This window comes from Sarcophilus harrisii, chromosome 4 (assembly GCF_902635505.1).
Source record: "Sarcophilus harrisii chromosome 4, mSarHar1.11, whole genome shotgun sequence".
In the NCBI taxonomy this organism is placed as follows: Eukaryota; Metazoa; Chordata; class Mammalia; order Dasyuromorphia; family Dasyuridae; genus Sarcophilus; species Sarcophilus harrisii.
In genome coordinates, this window is record NC_045429.1 from 64,774,211 (window position 1) to 64,795,759 (window position 21,549).

General features: G+C 36.9%; 1 protein-coding gene across 1 annotated transcript in view; it reads right to left on the bottom strand.

The window, feature by feature from the left end:
- ASTN1 (astrotactin 1) overlaps nt 1–21,549 on the bottom strand; it is a 512,206-nt gene that overhangs the window by 137,539 nt on the left and 353,118 nt on the right. Inside the window, exon 9 of the mRNA XM_031936933.1 lies at nt 19,528–19,602. Within this exon, the coding sequence (XP_031792793.1) occupies nt 19,528–19,602 (75 nt within the window). The remainder of the gene's footprint in view (nt 1–19,527; nt 19,603–21,549) is intronic.

Here is a 21,549-nt window from a genome sequence, read left to right on the forward strand (position 1 = left end):
ATAAAAGGATTATCATCCTTCCCAAACACCAACCCTCCCTTCTTTTCAGAAAGATTAGGCAGATCACTCTAATTAGATGAAATCTCAATTCTCCCAAGACCTAAGACTAAGGAAGCTTGTGGCCATGAGAGTTAAATGAGGCAGAATCAGGGGCAAAGGAGGGTGGGAGAGAAAGAGAGAGAAAGAGAGAGAGAGAGAGAGAGAGAGAGAGAGAGAGAGAGAGAGAGAGAGAGAGAGAGAGAGAGAGACAGAGAGACAGAGACAAGGAGGGAGGGAGAAGAGGGAGACGGAGAGGGAAAGGGAGAGAGAAGAAAAGATTCTGTGTAACTGGCAGACACAAAAGGAAGAGTTGGATAATGAATCAAATGAGATAATATATGTAAAATGTTTTACAAACCTTAAAGTTTTATTTAAATTCTGTTATTGTTATCATTCATAATAATAACAGGCAGACTGAGCCATCAAAATTTGGATTTAAATCCTAATGACACATATGTACTAAGTGACCCTTGTCAAGTCACTTAACCTTGAAATGCTAGAGAAGTCTGGTGATATGAAATTTTACATATTTTAAATTTTGCCAAGAACTTTGTGTATGAAATTAATCATCACAATAACCCTGCAAGGTAGGTGCTGTTATCATTCTCATTTCATGAATGAGTAAACTGGGAGAAATTGTTTCCCAGGGATGTCAACCTATATTGGTAAAGGGAATTTCCTTATCTAGGAATTCTTTATAGCAACAAAGTCACAAGTCTAGTCTATAACCCTAACTACTAACTGATACGCTGGTAGTGAACGGACAAGAATAGCTGCAAAATTTGAGGTTATGAAAAGCCCAGAAAGACTCACATGAATTGATGCTCAGTGAAATGAGCAGAACCAAGAGAACATTGTACACAGTAAAAAGAAGAGTATATGATAAGCAACTGTGATGGACTTGGCTCTTTTTAACAATGTGGTGATTCAAGGCAATTCCAATAAACTTAGAATGCATAATGTCATCAGCATCCAGAGAGAACTATGGACTGAATGTGGAATGCAGCATAGTATTTTTACCTATTTGTTGTTTGTTTGCTTTTTTTTCTTTCTTTCTTGTGTTTTTCCCTTTTGCTCTCGATTTTTCTTGCTCAAAATGTCAAATAAGGAAATATGTTTAAAAGAAAAGTGCATATTTAACTTATATCAGATTGCTGTCATGCTTGCTATCTTAGTGGAGAGGGAAGGTATGGGATGGAGGAAAAAAATTGGAACACAAAGGTTTACAAAAATGAATGTTGAAAACTATCTTTTCATCTATTTGGAAAAACAAAATACTATCAGAAAAAAGAAAATGCACAGGGAAGAACTAAGGTTTAAAAAAAAAGAAAATAAAATTGAGGCTGTGACTGATGCATAAGGCTATGATTTGGCCTGAGACATGAAAAATCCCAGGGTCTGGGAAGACAATTTGTAATTTTCTTATTTTTACACTGAAGGAGTTTGGCTAGATGACTTTTAGTCAAAATTTTTTTCTCTTCTGACATTCTATGGCTCAGAAAGTAGGTATTCCTCCCAATGATTAGCTGATTTAGGTTCAGGAGAATAGACTCTTGTCTGAAGAGCTGACCATTTTATAGTCTATGAAAATGGTCTATAGGATAGATTTCTGTCTCCCTCTTCTCTGTTTTGTTTTTCTTTTCCTGAGTCTTCTCTACCTGGACTCTCAGACTAGAGTGGATTTTTTTTTCCTTTTGGCCCCAGGATAAGAAAATAGCAACTGGTAGGAAAAGCACCGAGTGAATTGCCTACATTTCCTGGTTGGCCAAAAGGGAAAATCCATGGTCGTTGTGTTCCTTAGCTACTTTTTCCCTTTCAGTTTCCATACCTGAGCACAGACAGGTCAAAGATTAGAGTTCCTGAGAATTGTATCTTCATGCAAATTTAAATTACAAAGAAATCAAGATTTGTAGAGTAATAGCTTCAGATATTAGTCTCCCTAAAGGAAGAAGTCTCCTCAGTGACTGCTCCTTGGGGAAGAAATAGTCTGCTCATTAGATGATTGTTCTGCAAATCAAAATCCAATGCTGTGTCATGTGAGTGCAGCAAAGGTAGAGCTCTGGACCATGTCAACCCTCCATTATACTAACTTGGATAGTAGAAATCTAAAATGAATGGGAAGTGTTAGTTCATCAGTCAGAATCTCACAGGTTGTGTCAAAGCTTTATATTTCTTTATTTGTTCATGGGCTTTTGAGAATATTTTATGTCCTTTGCATTTTCTGTAATGGAGGAAATAAAGCTAAAGTCATACTTAATATCTATTGGTCTTGCTCTCCACCCATGGGAAAACTTAGAAATGAGGCATATCTAAGCTTTGCCAGGAAGATTCCTAGAAGTTTTTGGGGTGGGGAACATAAGTCAAAGATAAATAATTGCCCTTCTTTGGAGGTAAGTCCCAGCATCACACCCAAGCTCACATGAACACAGCATTGCATACATTATGAACATTATCCCTCCAATTGGATTTTAATCTGCCTGAAGTCAAGGACCATTCATCATCACATCTTCATGTTCTCAATGCCTAGTACATCTTCCACCATAATTTAGCCAACATTTATGAAGTGTCTCTTTTATGCATGAGACACCATGTCAGGCACTGGAGATAAAAGATACAACAAACACAAAAATTAATAAAAGTTTGCTGAATTTAGTTGAATATACATAGGTAATTTCTGTATATTTACTCTTTTAAACTTAAATCCCTTTCATTGTATTTACAGGATTCCAAGGAAAAATATGTCTGTCTATCCCTCCCTGAATTCCTCTATTTATCTATCTACTCTTAAGTTCATTCTATCTCTAAAGAATCACTCATCACTCTTAAATTTCATTCTTTTGTCCAGAAATTCAAATCTATCCCTAATCACTATCCTCTCAGCCAGTTGTTCAATCCTAAACCTAAATTTCTTTTCTGAAGCGCCTATCTTTAATAAGAAAGAGTGAAGAAAGCAACTAAATGTACTTCCTAGGTCATTTTTGGTTTGTTGACTGGGATGTTATAATCTCTGGTGATGCTTTTCCAGATTCTTTCTCACTATAACATTTATGCCCACACAGATCATCAAAAGTAGGTTGTAGTTATGTAGGATTAGTCCTGGGAGGTTGTCTGATACAACCTGATGTACTTTACCTCCATGTTTCCCTTTAATAAAAAGTCATCAATTTTCAGAGCACATCTCAACTTTCCTCTGGTCATTACTGGATGGCCTCCTTATCTATTGGTCTATATCAGGGTCCTCAAACTACAGCCTGTGGGCCAGATGCAGCAGCTGAGGACGATTATCCCCCTCACCCAGGGCTATGAAGTTTCTTTATTTAAAGGCCCACAAAACAAAGGTTTTGTTTTTACTATAGTCCGGCCCTCCAACAGTCTGAAGGACAGTGAACTGGCCCTTTATTTTTGAGGACCCCTGGACTCTATGTTATCATTTCTTGGAGATTAAGGATTGATTTATATTTACCTTAGAGTCCATTTTCCCTCTATTCTATAGGAAAAACTTCAACTTGTTACTTAGCCCTGATGTACAAATGGTCATGATCCTTCTTCTCTCTTGTGTCATGTTCTTCTATCCTCCACTATTTTGCCACAAGCCAGGATTCCTTTTAGAAATAGAATTTCAGATTCTATTGCTTTGTTGTTTTTAACATTAATGTTTTTCTCCGATTTCTCCTAAGACTGGATCTCCCCACCCCACGTCTAGGCTAGAATATAGGGGCTAATTACTGGATCATTATCACTACTAATTGTTGGTATGATACTTTGAGAAGCTTTGTTTCTCACCTAAGTTAGTTGGTTCCTCCTTAAGAAAGCTGATGAATCCTCACTCTAAGGATATTGATGGCAAACAGTCCAGACACCTAATTGGCATAGTCCATAAAGTCCATTAAAGCTCAGGATTCAAAAGATCCTTCAGCCTCCTTAATAGTTGAGATTATAGATGTGTGCCAACTGGCTCAGCCTCATGTGTTTCCCCCCACAACCATTTTTGGTAATATAAAGGAGCATCTCATTATTTCCTGGTATAGTGGAAAGAGTGTTGGCTTTGGAATCTGAGTACCTGGGTTCAAATCCTGTCTCTATAAACTTACTATCTGTGTATTCTTGGGCAAGTCACAACCTCTCTGAAACTCAAACTCTTCCTCAAAATGAAGGAGAGAGTGGCCGCTAATGTTTTTTTACTAGCTCTAAAGCTCCTTCAAAGCATTTACTCTTTCATTTTTGTTTTTCTATTTTTATCCCTGGTTCTTATCACCTAGAATAAGGACTGAATCTGTAGTTTTATTAGTCTAGGGAACTTGTTCTACCAAAGCAGGCTGTTACCTACTCTTCATTTTATAGTTAGAGAATTCCAGAGAGAGCTAAGTAATTAAGTAAGTGACTTGTTCAGAGTAACATAGCAATTATGAATCAGAGGTGGGACTTGAATCCACTTCTTCTTGCCTTCAAGATCATCTCTCTATTTCCTGCTCTCTGCCTTCTGTGCTGCTTGGTACTGAGTAATCACTTAAAATACTTCTTCCCTCTCTTGCTTTCTTCCTCTTTCCCTTTTTCCTTCCCTTCACTTCCTTCCTTCCTTTCTTCCTTCCCTTTTCTCTTTCTTCCTTCCCTTCTCTTTCTTCCTTCCTTCCTTCCTTCCTTCCTTCCTTCCTTCCTTCCTTCCTTCCTTCCTTCCTTCCTTCCTTCCTTCCTTCCTTCCTTCCTTCCTTCCTTCCTTCCTTCCTTCCTTCCTTCCTTCCCTTTTTCTGATAATCTAGAAAACAGGAAGTCTTTGAGTCCTTTTATGTCTTTAAATTGGAGATTAGCCTACTAATACTTTGTGTCCAGATTGCAGTTACTTAGCCCAGGTTGAAAGACAGACACTATAGATTCTGTGAAGGGAATAACAAAATTCTTTTTGCCTGGTATGCCTACTAACATACAGAACTTGCATCCCCAGGAACTTTTCTTTTCCATTTTTTTTTTTTTTTTGCATTAGCACCTGTGGTGGGCAAGTCTCCTGGCAAACTGCCTACTAGTTACACATTTTCAGATCACTAGTGCTATACTGCTGGGGGCTCAAAGAAAAGCTTTAGTTATTTATCTCAGTCTTCCTGCCTTTTCTCCTGAGATAAGGCTAGCTTGTTCAACTGTCTTTGCTTGGCAATTAAAAGTTCCTGACAAAAGCCCAATGCAAACAACAGTTGCTGTAGATGAGAAGTTATCTGGCTGAATGCAATTACCAACCACTTCACACCTTCCTCCTCTTCTATCCTCCCCATGATCAGTTTTTGGAAGCCTTTCCCTACATCCTTGCTTCTCTCCTAGTCCTTGTTTCCCCTTCCCACTGAGGGTAGGAAACAACGACTTAAACAGCAGCTGGAGGGATTTGGAACAGATATTACAGGGAAATTATTTTTAATAGGAAAATTCTTTGAAGTCTATTCTGAAAGAGCTTGTTGCCAGGGGAGGTAAAGGAAAATTGAAGGAATTGTGGATGTTCAGCCTTCAGAAGGGAGACTTGGAAGGGAGTGAAGAAGGAATGAAAGATATCTTCAAGTATTTAAGGGACTGTCATGTGGAAGGACAATAGCTTTGAGTTTTTTTGGCCCCAGAAGACAGATCATAAGACCAGTGGGTAGAAGAAGCCGAACAGGCAAATTCAGACTTAATATAAGGAAAAATTTTTCCGAACAATTAGAGCTAATTACAAATAGTTTAGATTTGCAGTAATAGCCCCTACCCTGCACTTTTGACACTGGAAAGCTTTGAACAAAACCTTGATGATCCTTTGTGTGATTTATTGGTGAGGGGAATCTTGCCTTGTATAGCTGAATTAGAGGTTTCTGCCATCCCTTCCAGTTCTGAGATGTGATGATTCTGAATCACTTTCTAGCAATGAACACTGCCTAAGAAAGTTCAAGTAAAATCCTATCTGAAAACTCAGGGGATGGTTGTAGCTAGGTGGTACAGTTGATAAAGAATGGGATTTGGAATCAATAAGACCTGAATTTTAATTCTGCTGCAAACATTGCTAGCTCTGTGACCCTTAAATCCTCTCAGTTTCTTTCTTTTTTTTTAAGGGGGGGATATAATCATAGTCACTTCATAGGGTCTGTGTGAATATCAAATAATAAGAGATATAAAGCATTTTGCAAATGCTCTGCCAATGCTATGTATGAGTATTGCTTTAATGTCCTCTTGAGCTGATGCTATACCTATGACAGTGAAATTCTGGGATCTCCTTTTTAGTTGCATAATTTCACAATGGCCTCAAATACCAAGTATGGAGAAAACAATTGTGGAAAATCTGTGTTCTCTGAAAATTAATCTGTTTCTTTTCTTAAAAATTTGGCAATGCTATCTTCAGAAATATCACAAGAAAGAAATTGTGGGAGACCTGGAAATGCCTTCCCAAACTCAACCTTCTGCTCTAACAACAATTATTATTGTTGTGGGTTATGGCAGCCTCTCCCAGAGCCCTGCACACCACTTTCCAGTACTTATTTCAAAGCACTGAGCTCTCTGCTCGAGGGTAAGCACTTATCAGAGAAGACTGCACACACACACACACACACACACACACACACACACACATCCAACTGTGACCTTATGTAGAATGGAATTTATGGAGGTCAATAATTCATGGCCTGAAGCCCTCCCCCTCCATCTCCAACAACTCATTCTCTTTCACTCCACTGTGTACAATCCATTGCTAGGTTCTTTCTATTCTACCTTTGCAACACTTCTCATATTTGCTCCCTTCTCTGCTCAGACACTGCCACCCTGTAGTGCAGACCTTTCTTATTTCATGCCTAGACTGCTGAAATAATCCTGTGGTTGACTTTCATGCCTCGAGTCTTCTGGTCCCGCTCTAATCTATCCTTAACTCAATTGCCAAATTGATCTTCCTAAAGCACAAGTCTGACTATGTTACCTCACATCCAATCAACTCTAGTGGCTGCCAGTTTCTCCTGGATCAAATATAAAACTCTCTGGTTGGCTTTTAGAGCCTTTCATAACCTAGTCTCTTCTCACCTTTCAGAGTTCATGTTCTTTAAGAACCAGGGACTCTGGCTTCCCTTTTTGTTTCTTATGCTAGATATTCCCATCTCCACATCCATATTCTATTTTTTCAATGACTTTTTCCCTATGCCAGGAATATTCTTCTTCCCTCTATCTGCCTTCTGACTTACCTAGCTTCTTTCATGTCCTAGGTAAAACCTCATAATAAACCTTTTCTGATCCTCCTTAGTGCTAATGCTTTTTCTCTAAAATTATCTCCAATTTGTTCTCATCTCTCTCTCTGTCTATCTCGCTATCTCTCTGTGTGTCTCTGTCTCTGTCTCTGTCTCTGTTCTTGTCTCTGTCTGTCTCTGTCTCTGTGTCTCTCTCTTTGTCTCAATCTCTCTCACTGTCTCTGTCTCTGTCTCTCTCTCTGTCTCTTCCTCTCCATCTCTCTTTCTTTTCTCCTCTCTATCACTGTTTCTCTTTCTTCTATTTCTTTCTGTCTTTGTCTCCTCTCTCTTTCTCTTTCTCTTCTCCCTCTTTTTCTTTCTGTATATTTCTCTTCCTCTCTCTGTCTCTCTTTTTCTCTATCTTGCTCCCCTTCTCTGTCTCTCTCTCCCTCTCTTCATCTCTCTCTTTCTCCTCTGTCTCTTCCATGCTGTCTCTCTCTTTGTTTCTCTGTCTTTCTGTTCTTCCCTCCTTCTTGGTCTCTCTCTTTTCCTCTATTTCTGTCTCTTTCTCTATCTCTCCAGCCCCCCTCCCCATGCACACACGCACACACACACACACACAGTATTGTTTACATGTTGGTTGTCTTCTCCATTAGATTTACGTTCCTTAAGAACATGAACTATTTTTGTTTTTCTTTATATTCCCACCACTTAGTGGAGAGCCTGGCACATAACTGGTGCTAAATAAATACTTATTGATTTGATTTGTTCTTCTCATAATGATTGCTAGGGACATAGACATAGAATCTGGGTCCTTCTAAAGTAAGGTTCCTTAATCTTTTGTATCATTAACTACTTTTGCAAGTGGTGAAACTTAAGCTAGGTAGATAGAGTGTTGACCCTGGATTCAACAATACTCATCTTTTCTGAGTTCAACTCTGGTTTCAGACACTTACTAATTTTGTGACCCTAGACAAGTCATTTGATCATGTTTGCCTCAGTTTCTTCATCTGTAAAATAAGTTGGAGGAGGAAATGCTAAACCACTCCAATACCTTTGCAAAGAAAACCCATAAACCATCATGAAATGTTGGAGATAATCCAAATGACTCCAATAATGATATGTTCCCTTTGTCAAAGCATTTTTTAATATATCACAAAGGATTACCAAGGAAATCAAAGATTAGTGAAATTAAAGATGTCATTTATTCCATAAAAATCCCCTTCAAATTTATCCACTGACTCAAATCTATCTATAGGTTAAGAAAGTTTTAAAGCAAGTTAATGAGGCTGCAATAATTTGGATACTCCTGAAGAGCTGACTTTTACTACTAGAAGAGGTTTTTGTGCAGTAATTTAATATAGGTTCCTAGCCTAGGGTATGGGGACAGCGATAGTTCCTGGTACACAAACTCTTTGGATAAGGGATGAGATTGTCCTCATTTTTATAGGATCTTTGGGACTGGAAACAATCAAGGCCAGATTAGAACTTCCAGGATAGTGCTTCTCTAAAATCACAGCCAATATTTTCAGCTTCTCTCCACATTAGAGCCAAAAGAAGATCATTAATAGGAAAGGGTTTGACCAGATTCTAGACATTGGTACCCTAGTCAGGGTCCAAGGACAACAATATGAAAAAGTACCTCTTTTCATGCTACACAAATCCTTCAAATCAGCCCTGGGCCAATCCTATTAAGAAAAGGCAGCCTGCCCTGGACTGTCACCAACGAAAGAAAAGAGAAAATTCGAGCCACAGTGAAGAGGTAATGCTATGAATCAGTACTGGAGCCATGGGCAAGGTTTATGAGTGAACTTCTGTGACAAAAGCAGGTGCTACTGTAAGGAGCCAGGAGAGCTGTGGGCCGCATGCCCAGAGAGATTAAAAATCACAGAGAAGGTAAGTTTAAAAATGCCCATATTTGATGGGTCTTGGTAGAGTGTGAGGAATGGGGTAGAAACAGATCAGCTTATTAAAGAAGTCTCCAAGTACTGCCTTTTTTGAGTAAATTTAAGTGAACTCCAGTCCAATGGGAGTCTAAAGCCAATCATTGTTCCTCGCCATGTCTGCAAGCATGTTGATGCCCCAGGGTTGTTTAATTATTCATCGGGTCAGACTTCTGTACCTTTTCCTCTCTCACAAAGAAAGGAAAACAAGAGAGACAGGAAAAAGCAAGACAAGGTATAGAGAGGCAAAAAGATAGGACAGAGGAAAACAATTGGAAAATAGTAAGTTGGATAAAGTGGAAAAGTCATAAAATTGTAGGGAATTTGAGTTCATCAGAGTTATTTGTACACACCTGGCATATGTTATAATTCTCACAAAATAGGCTTTTCCTTCAAGTAGTTCATATTCTACATGGTAGAGATGGTGGTGGCAAAGAAGAGATACATAAATACAGGGTGACATAAAGCAAAATTTAAGTATTAACAACTATAAGGGATCAGAAAAATTCCTGAAGTGGCTACTGTCTCAATGAATAGAATGATGGATTGGGAGTAAATCTGGGTTCAAATCTGACCTCAGACACTTACTAATTTTATGACCTGGCCAAGTAAAAAAAAATTGTTATTTCCCTCAGTTTCTTCAACTGTAAAATAGTGATAAAAGCACCTACCTCCCAAGTTTATCATGAAATCAAATGAGATATATGTAAAAGTGCTTACACAATGCCTAGCACAGAGTAGGTCACATATAAATGTTTATTCTTTTGTCTTTCCACAAGAGAAGATATTTTTTATGGAAATTCCAAGGAGAATACATTTTCCAAATATTAGAAATGAGGAGTGAACACATACCAGGCATGGAATGCAAGAATGTATATGGCAAGTAGAGTTATGGAATGGTTGCTAATCCAGTTTGTCTAGAGCACAGAGTGTATGAGGGAAGGTAAATCAAAATTATGATGTTAAGGTAGATTATAGAGGGCCTTAGGGGTCAGAAGAATAAGCTTATACTTTATCCTAGAAGTGACAGGGAGACTCTGAAGGTTTTTGAACAAAGGAGGAACATGGTGAGCTCTGAGTCTCAGGAAGATTATTTTGGCAGCTCATGTGTATGTGGATGATGGATTAGAGGGGAAGAGGATAGAGTGGAAATAGAGAGATGGATTAGGAGCTTAATACAAGAGTTCTGCTGAAAAATAATGACTATCTGGACTTGTTTGGTATCTATGGAAATAAGGGGATCAGAATTAGCAAATGTTTAGTTGCAGGAGGTGAAGAACAAGGAAAGGTTATGGGTGAATCCAAGGTTTTACATCTGGGTTACTAAGAGGATTCCAGAAACCTTGATAGAAATTGGGAAGTTTAGAGGAGTAGAGAGCTTAGGGAGGAACATTTGTTGTTATAGTGGATTCATTTTTTCAGTCATATCTGACTCCTTGGGAGTTTTCTTGGCAAGGATAATGGAATAGTTTACCATTTTCTCGAGGCAATTTTACAAACAAAAGAGCTGAAGCAAAACAGGGTTAAATGACTTGCCCAGGATCACATAATTCCAAAATTTCTGAGGTTGGATTTAAACTGAGGTATTCCTGACTCCAGACCCAGTGCTCTATACATTGCACCATCTAGCTTCCCTGGGAAGAAGATCACATTCTGTTTTGAATATATTAAACAGGTGATGCTAATGGAACACTGAAATAGAGATGCTCAGAAGCCTGTTAGTGATATGAGACAGAAGTCTTGGCAAAAGATTAAGAATGAATACACACAATACAATACAATACACTTGTGTGTACAATACATATATAAAGACAACTATCTAGATATCTATTCATTTTTTAATATCTATCTACCTAGAAGGTGTCCAAAAAAGTCTTAAAAATGTGGTAAGACTTTTGGAATAATCTGTATATTCATTTTTTTTCATGTACTCTGTGTATATAGGCATGTGTACATGTACTATCAAAAGGCAATCATGTCACTAGTCTTATTTGAAAATCAAATTTTCCCTAAAAATTTGTCCCTAATAGTTCTTAACAATAAATAGACAAGTTTTTGTACACACGAATGTAAATGTATGTGCTTGACATATTTTCATCTATGGAGGCATGAAAATCAAGTCAAGATATTACAAGGCATCAACAGAATGGAAAATAATATGAAAAGAAGAGAGTCCAAGACAGAACTTTAAGGAGACATTCAGACTTAGGATGTGCGGTTAATGAACCAGCTTAGCAGACTGAGAAAGAACTGTCATATAATTGGAATCAATGTGAAGAGAAAGCAAATCCCCCAAAGCCATGGGGCAATGGATGATCAATAAATAAAGTCAAAAACTGAATGGAGGCAAAGGGAGCTAAAGAATGAGAGAAAAAAAACTATTGGATTGTTCAGGAGAGATGATTGATTGTTAACTGGTAATTTTGAGGAGAGTAGTTTTAATGGAATAAGGGGTCAGAAGCTAGACCATGAAGGACAGAGGAGTAAGTGGTTAGGTAAGAAAATAACATTTTTAGGGGACTTTAGAAGCTTGCCTGGGAAAAGGAAGAGCAAGGATAATAATTTGAAGGGAATCAATTGCAGAATGGCTAAATAAGTTATGGTATATGAATCTAATGGGGTATTATTGCTCTACAAGAAATTATGAGCAGGCTGACTTCAGAAAAGCCTGAGAGACTTACATGGACTGATGTGGAATGAAGTCAGCAGGACCAAGAGAACCTCATTCATAGTAACAAGAAGATTATGTGTTGATCAATTGTGATCAACTTGGCTCTTTTCAACAATGAGATATTTCAAGGCATTTTCAATAGACTTGGAATGAAAAATGTCATTCATCCAGAGAGAGAACTAAAGGCTGAATGTGGAACAAAAGATAATATTTTCACCTTTTTTGATGTTTGTTTCTTTGCTTTTTTTTCTTTCTTGGTTTTTTTTTCTTTTTGATATGATTTTTCTTGCACAACATGATGAATATGGAAATATATTGAAAAGAATTGCATATGTTTAAACTCTATTAGATTTCTTGCTATCCTGGAGAAGGGAAAGAGGGAGAGAGAAGGAGAAAATTTTGTAATCTAAGGTTTTACAAAGGTGAATGTTGAAAACTATTTTTGCATGTATTGGGGAAAAATTCTATTAAAAATTAATGAGTGCATATCAAACTGTGCATATCCGTTGATCCAGCAGTGCTACTACTGGGCTTATATCCCAAAGAGATACTAAAGAAGGGAAAAGGACCTGTATGTGCCAAAATGTTTGTGGCAGCCCTGTTTGTAGTGGCTAGAAACTGGAAAATGACTGGATGCCCATCAATTGGAGAATGATTGGGTAAATTGTAGTATATGAAAGTTATGGAATATTATTGTTCTAGAAGAACTGATGAGCAGGATGAATACAGAGAGGTTTGGAGAGACTTACATGAACTGATGCTAAGTGAAATGAGCAGAACCAGGAGATCATTATATACTTCAACAAAGATACTGTATGAGGATGTATTCTGATGGAAGTGGATTTCTTTGAAAAAGAGAAGATCTAACTCAGTTTCAATTGATCAATGATGGACCGAAGCAGTTACACCCAAAGAAAGAACACTGGGAAATGAATGTAAACTGTTTGCATTTTTGTTTTTCTTCCCAGATTATTTTTACCTTCTGAATCCAATTCTTCCTGTGCAACAAGAGAACTGTTTGGTTCTGCACACATATATAATATCTAGGATATACTGTGAGATATTTAACATGTATAGGACTGCTTGCCATCTGGGGGAGGGGTGGAGGGAGCGAGGGGAAAAGTTCAAACAAAAGTGAGTGCAAGGGATAATGTTGTGAAAAATTACCCAGTCATGGGTTCTGTCAATAAAAAGTTATAATTTAAAAAAAATTAAAAAATAAATGAGTGCAATGGAATAAATGGTTTTTTAGGTCCCCTACAGTTCTATTTCCATAATTAGCTATGATCAATTCCAAGTCCAACATTTTCCACTACACTGTAACTGCTTTTAACCATGTTAGAAGTACAGTTGTCAACAGATCATTACAAAGAAATGCCATGAAGATACACTGGACTACAATGAAAAACAAGCCAGCCTTTGCCTTTCAATAAATAGAACAGTAGTGAGTAATTTGAAATAATTAGAGCAAACAAGTCTAGGAACTGAAAAGAGTAATACCTTTTTAAAATAAAAATAGCTTTTATTTTTCAAAATACATGCAAAGATAATTTTCGATATTTACCCTTGCAAAACCTTGTGTTCCAAATTTTTCTCCTTTCCTTCCTCCCACTCTTCCCTAGACAGCAAGTAGTCCACTATAAATTAAACATGTCCAATCTTTCTAAACATATTTCCACATTTATCATGCTGCACAAGAAAAAAAGATGAAAATGGAGAAAATGAGAAAAAAAATAAGCAAGCAAACAACAATAAAAAAGGTTAAAATACTATATTGTCATCCACATTCATTCTCCATAGTCTTCTTTCTGGATGCAGATGATTCTTTCCATCACAAGTCTATTGGAATTGGCCTGAATCAACTCATTGTTGAAAAGATCCATCACATGTGATTATCACATAATCTTCTTGTTGTTGTGTACAATCTTCTCTTCGTTCTACCCATTCACTTAGCATCAGTTCATGTAAGTCTCTTCAGCCCTTTCTTAAATTAACCTGCTGATTGTTTCTCACAGAAGAATAAAATTCCATTACATTCATGAGCCATAACTTATTCAACCATTTCCTAACTGATGGACATCCACTAAATTTCAAGTTCCTTGTCACTACAAAAAAGGCTGCTACAAACATTCTTGCACATGTGGGTTTAGAATAAAGTTTAACTCCACGTTAAGTATTTGAGAGGCCTATGTATGCTTGTACTAAATAGGAAGAGGACTAATAGATATGGAAAGATGGAATATAATAGAGGGAAGAGGTGCTTAATGCATCAAACCCTAGAGTAAATGGGGAATGGAGTGGAAATGGAATCAAAGGCATAAGTAAAGGCTTTACTCTTGAGGAAGAAAGAGGCCTCTATTTCCTTGGAAACTTAAAAAGATGTAGAGGGTTTTAAAATAAGAAAAAAAGTGCATGAATGTCTTAATAGGTAATTTCATTTTTTCACTAAAAAAACAGGATAGCTACAGAAAATATGGGAGACATTGGGGGCTTTAGAAGAATAGATCTAATTTATAACAACCTATAGAAAAAGTATAATACAAAGTAAATGAAGTGATGATGAACATGATGATGATGAACGTGATGACGATGACGATGATTTATACAATGAATTCTTTCAGGTTTGCAAAGTGCTTTGCAAATATACTTTCATTTTATCTTCACAACAACCTTGGAAGATAAGAGTTATTATTAATCTCCAATTTACAGTTGAGGAAACTGAAGCAGACAGAGGTTAAGTGACTTGATGAGGGTCACATGGTTAATAAGTGTCTGAAGATGGAATTAACCTCAGACGTTCCTGTTCTTAAAACCAGTGCTCTATAGACTATAGTATTATAAAATGATCACTGCCCAGCAGTGTAAACTCAATTGAGCTTAAATAATATAAATTTATTGTGGATTTAGTCATTCCAGTTACATGACTTCCTCCACTGATGTTTGAAGAAGATCATGATTGAGTATGATACTGAGCTGTTAACCAAAGATGTTGCCAAGGGGAGTATTTAAAAACCTCAACATAAATAAGAAAATTTAGGAATAAGAAAAGTTTAAGGAAAAAAGATAATACATTCTACTTTTCATTTTGACAAAGCATGAACATAACTAGGAAAATAAGCTAGAGAAATCAAGAATAAATAATATTTTATAATTGAATTGGTCAACTACAGTTTTAACTCTGATGGATAGAAATGAGACCATAGCAGAGGTGAGGGACTAGGAGAGTAGAGAGAACTGAGGGACTTGAGAGCACAGTATAGATAACACATTGGTTCAGCACTGATATATAGAAACAAGTGGAACAGTCTATGTAAACTTCAGAGCTCAAAATCATGAAGATGCTATACTATAGTTTAAGATCTAAGATATGCACATGCAGAAGATGCAGATTTCTAGGTATATAGAAAAATTCTAGAAGTGGCAGAGGGGAACAAGAAGTAGGTAAGCCCTTTTTTCTGGGTTCATTACATGATGTGACATGAGAGAAGAAACAATCCATTCTAGAGGATACATCTTTTGTAGTGATTCTAGAAACATTATCAATGTTATTGTTTATCTTTTGTTCTGGAAAAGGACCGTGACATTAGGGAAGTGATGCCATGACATGCAAGTGAGTTGGATTTAAATGAGAGTGGGTTGTGCAAAGTCACCAACCTCACTTTCTCCTCCAGAGCCATCTGGGTCCAGAATTGGACAAGGATGGAAGTGTGAAGAGAGGTGGTGAGAGAGAGGCTTATTTTCTCAGCAGACAGTAACTGAAAAGCAGGAGATGGAAGATTGCCACTTGTGGGAGAAAAGACCAAGCTGCCTAGGGACTGTACTCTCCAAGGTTCTGAAATGATTGTGAGTGGTCAAAATTGGATATCAGGTTTGCAGGCTTCTAAGATTTATGATGTCAGTGAGGCAGTATAGAAGTAGAAAGGGGATTGAACCTAGAGCCATAAAATTGGAATTTTAGTAATATTCTCTTATTTGCCACTAGCATACCCTTGGCCAATCTTTTAAACTCTCTGAGTCCCAATTTCTGAATTTGTACAATGAAAGGACTTAGATTAGACCAGGGGTTCTTAACTGTTTTTTATTCTTTTGTTTTTGTTTTTGTTTGTTGTTTATTTTGGACATGAATTCTTTTGACAGTCTTATGAAGTCCATGTACTTTTTCTCAGGGCAATGTTTAAAAACATAAAAATTGCACAACATCACACAAGAGCTCTATCACCTATTTATCTATCTATCTATCTATCTGTCTGTCATTTTTAAAGTTTATAGATCTCAGTTTAGCAATCCTGGAATTACTGATCTCTAAATTTCTTTCCAACTCTCAATCTATATTTTTATATTCCTATATAAGCTGTGACTTGGGGTTAGAGGTAATAGGAAGTTTGGGGTTGAGTATTTGGAGCTGAGAATATCTAGTGATCAGATTCCCATTGCTGGACTGATAAGACATTTTGCACACTCAAAAAGCATCCATTCAATCTTCTCTGAGTGCTCAGAAACATTGGTGTTTCAATACCCCTGATTCCCAGGATCCCAGGGTTGCTAATGGTTCTAAATTCCTAGCATTGGTAGATTTGCTCTGTATATTCAATCCCACAATGCTAGACTGTCCTCTCATATAGCATCAAGATAAGTGGAAAAGAGTTACTTGGAATATGAAATGTGCCTGAGACTCTCAGGCTCTGGTAGCTTTGAAAATTATCTTCTATAGCAGAGGGTCATAGATCTAGAACTGGGAGGGACCTTGGAGGTTATCCAGTACAATATTCTACAATCCTTCATTCTATAAATGAGGAAACTTCTGTTTCATGGAGGCTAAATAATTTGTAGATAGTCATATTATGTATAAAATCTCTAGTCCTAAGGAACCCATGGTCAATATATCACAATAGAATCAATCAACAAGCATATATTAAGTATCCACTATGTGCCAGGCTCTAGGGGGGAAAAGGCAAAATGAAATTGTCCCTAATTTCAAGGAGATTATTATTTTAGGGAGAAAATATCATTTACTACCATCACCACTGCAACCACCACTACCATTACTTATTTAATGCTTTAAAGTTTCCAAAACATTTTCCTTATGTAACACTTTTCTTCTACTTCCCAGAAGTTTGTGGATGCTTCTGCGAGAATCTAGAAATACCCTATGGGTAACTCTTAACACTCATAAATTCATAAGCTCCAGTGGTGTGTTTACCATTAGCAAAAGATTGTAAACACAATTAGCTCTTAGTAAAAGCATTTACTAATCTGGTAAAGGAAACACAGAAACTATAAAATATTCCTCCCCTAAGCCTAGAGCACAGTATTCTGAAAATATAGCACTTACAGCAAGAGCAAGCACAACTTAGAACATAATGTTAGTGAGACATACTTGTATGGAAAATATGTGGCAAGGCAACTCACACCTCTGCCAACAGGCCTTGATAATTTTTTAAAATTCCATATGAAATCCTCAAGAAGCTATATCCTGGATATGAGTGGTTAAGCTGGGTTCCCAAGGTCTGCTTTATCCCACAATATGATTTTCACTTGCCAAAAGCCAACTGACCCCCTTCTCTGCTTCCAGAGGTTCCTCTATTGAATATCACTTCTTCACTGGAGGAATCTGTGACCATGAATACATTTCTGTGTTCCATGCAGAGTATAGTGTCTCCTAGTGTTCACGTAACTGCTCTAAGATGATACATCTTACAGGGGTGGAGAGAAGAGAAAAATTATCTGCATTTCCTAATGGAAGTATCTACCTTCCTACATTGAGTGTCAAATGTCAAAGCAGAGACCAGAAATTGTGTCTCAAGGTTTGTTCCCAGATGGAACATTTGTTAATACTCATTGCTAACATTAGTGTTGGAAACTCAGTCTAAAGACTCGTTTTTGCTGTTGTTGTTTATTTAACTTAGCAGGAGAGCAACAGGAGTTACATGTTAAAAGGAAAGAAAGAAAGAGTGTAACTGGAGCAAAAAATAGGGAATGCATACTCAAAGATTATAAGACGCTAGGGAGTGGGGCAGAATATTGTCCCTTTTGCTATTGAATGCATTACGTATTGATTGTAAAGAAAGCAAAAGATTTCAGTATGAGGGATCCCAGAATTTGAAACTTGAGGGATCTTGGGAAATTATTCCAATCTCATTTTTAAAAAATGATTAGAAAACAGCTTTTCTCATTCCATTACAATCATTTATGAATATATGTTTGTCTGGCCTTTTATCCCATAAACCATCACACCTTGTAACAAAGATTAAAAAAAGAAAATGGATAAGAAAAAAGTAAGAAAATGGATAACGGACAGCTAGTTGATGTAGTGGATAGAGCACCAGCTCTGACATCAGGAGGATTTGAGTTCAAATCTGATCTTAGACTCTTAACACTTCCTAATTGTGTGATCCTGGGCAAGTCACTTAACCCCCAACTGCCTCAGCAAAAATAAATAAATAAATAAATAAAATTCACAAATACAGGGTATGTAATATTCCATATACATGGTTTCCCACTTCAACAATGACGGGAAAGCAGATCATTTCCTTACCACTTCTTTGGGACTAAGTTTATTTATTATACTTACATAATGTTCACATTTGTTTTATTCCAACTTCTAATTTGAAAAGCAAGAAAACATAGGACTGGTGAGAAGATTGACCACCAAAGTAACATAAGTGGGAAGGTCGAAAAGCAGAAATTTTTTATTTAAATTGGGTTCTCTTATTTCAAACTTGGCCCTCAATCTGGAATTATGCCCAAAAAGTTATCAAACTGTGCATACCCTTTGACCCAGCAGTTCTACTACTGGGCTTATACCCCAAGATGATACTAAAGAAGGAAAAGGGACCTGTATGTGCCAAAATGTTTGTGGCAGCCCTGTTTGTAGTGGCTAGAAACTGGAAAATGAATGGATGCCCTTCAATTGGAGAATGGTTGGGTAAATTGTGGTATATGAATGTTATGGAATATTATTGTTCTGTAAGAAATGGCCAGCAGGATGAATACAGAGAGGTTTGGAGAGACTTACATGAACTGATACTAAGTGAAATGAGCAGAACCAAGAGATCATTATATACGTCAATAATGATACTGTATGAAGATATATTCTGATGGAAGTAGATTTCTTTGACAAAAAGACCTAATTCAGTTTCAATTGATCAATGATGGACAGAAACAGCTACATCCAAAAAAAAAAAATTGGGAAATGAATGAAAACTGTTTGCTTTTTTTGTTTTTCTTCCTGGGTTATTTTTACCTTCTGAATCCAATTCTCCCTGTGCAACAAGAAAACTGTTTGGTTCTGCACACATATATTGTATCTAGGATATACTATGACATATTCAACATATATAGGACTGCTTGTCATCTGGAGGAAGAGGTGGAGGGTGGGAGGGAAAAATCGGAACAGAAGTGAGTGCAAGGGATAATGTTGTAAAAAAATTACCCTGGCATGGGTTTTGTCAATAAAAAGTTTTTATAATTAAAAATAAATAAATAAAATAAATAGATTAAAGTATAAATTAGATACACAATAAAAAAAACCAAACCTGGCCCTCTTTCCATCATTCATTCTCCTGTCAATTCTTTTTAATCAGCACACAAGCACTTTTGCTATATAGAAGTTTTCTATATCACTTATTTTTTAACTAAGGAACAAGTTAAAGTGGGAAGTGAAGAATTGTAGGAGTTTAGGAGACTAGAAAACCAGCCTTCCCTATCATTCACTTACCTGAATATCTTATCTGAAGGCTGCTCTCCTAAAACCAAATCAAATCCTCTCTGAAATATTGTATAAGGCCAAGGCCTAGAAGGAAAAAGAAAAAAAAACATACATAAACTATTTGCTTTTCCATAGCAATTTGAGTTCTCAAATCCTTTAACAAGATCTAAACACAATCTACATGCAAATCCCTCAGCCCACAACTTAAATCAAATCTTCTCTAACTGTCCTCCTCATGACAACGAGGGCATACCACAGCTCTGTGAATTTAGACCCAATAAATTCGGTAATCATGATAATTTGAATGTGGGCTGAGCTGATGCTGACATTGAAAGTATTAAAATTATTAATTGGGGGCAAGGTGGGAGGGAAGTTGCTAAGCAAAGGTATAGCAGAACAGAATGGTAAAATAATCCTTATCTATCTCACAGCCAAAAATTTTTAATCACTTTGAACCTGCCATTTTCAGGAAAATAATTGATGGTATCAATTAGTCCTTTGGCTAATGTGAAGAATATGATGGATAACTGACATCTCATTCACTCCACTTGTATCCATTAAATTCCAAGAAAATTATAGGAAAAGAAAGGATGAAGCATGAAGGGTAGACACCTTATGAAGGATTTACAAGAGGATACAGAGAAAAGTTGCATACTTGTTTTTCCCATTAGACTGTGAGTCCCTGTCTTTATTTCTGTACTCCTGACTCTTCTATCAGATTGCCCTTACAATGCCCTTGTTAGACATATTCCTTCCTCTGACCTTCATTACTTTCTCAGTTTCCTTTTATATCTTCGAACCCTTCTCCCATAAGAAAATAAGCTTCATGTGGTCAGGGACTTTCTATGTGTAGTTATAAATGGAGCCTGACACATGGAAAGCACTTAACACATCTTTGTTGATTTGGATTGTCTATTTGAGAATAGGGATATCTTTTGCTGCTCTTTGCATCCCCAGCATTTGGTACAGTACCTGGCATGATATAGTAAGTATTTAATAAATCCTTGTCCATTGACAATTGACTGAATTATACATAATGAAAAAACATAGATGGACTATGAGCTGCACCTCAGGTGTCTAACTATTGAAGTGAATGCTCAAATTGATGATAAAATACATTTATAAAAATATAGATATAATTACAAATTACTTTTATTATTTCCTGAACAAACCATCCATGTGGTAATATTTTATTAGCTTAATTCATATTCTTATATTCAAATGTAATACATTTGTATTTTGTCTAAAACAATCTCTATAACTTTTTGTTAATCTAAAGTATGGGTCTGGCCTCTTCTCCCTCTATCCCAGTTGGTGACAGTTCATTATCCATGGCTTTTTTAAGGCAAGGGCAACTGCAATCATCTGAGCAGGCTAAGTAAATCACTTAGAGCTCAACCCAACTTTAGCGTTCAACCCAATGAGTTATTCGAGTGACTATCTGGAGAGGGTGCCCTTTGAACTGTTAGCTGTGGCTTCTGTGAATGAACAACTCTTTTACCTGTCTGTTTGCTATGCCCCTAGAATTCAATTTAGAAATCCTGAGAGCAACCAGAATTGACTCATAAACAATACTAATGCTACAAACAACCCCTATACCATGGGAAAAATTCCCTTCTCGTAATGTGTTTTTCATCCTTTCTTTGTGTTAGTTCTGTCCCATTTAGATGGTGAACCCTCCAAGCAGGGTTCACATTCAATTCTCTTTGCTGAGCGGAGCCTAATGCATTGCAGGTATTCAATAAATGTCTGGTATGATTCATAGTCAGGTCTAGAAATAAAAAGAAAAAAATGCCAATCTGATCATCTGAATCCTAGAAAACAGCAATCAAATGGAGCAGCTCAGATTGCGTCTATGGTAGGCAAGATCCCATTTTGTTTGTGGTTAACATTTTCAAAAATACACACTGGTTTTGGGTTTTCCGGTCACCAGAATTACATGCATTCAAACTAATTCCTAGACCAGATGTCATTAAAACTAATTTCCGTATTGTCTGCTACAGTATCCCATGGGGGGGGGGGTTTAAATCT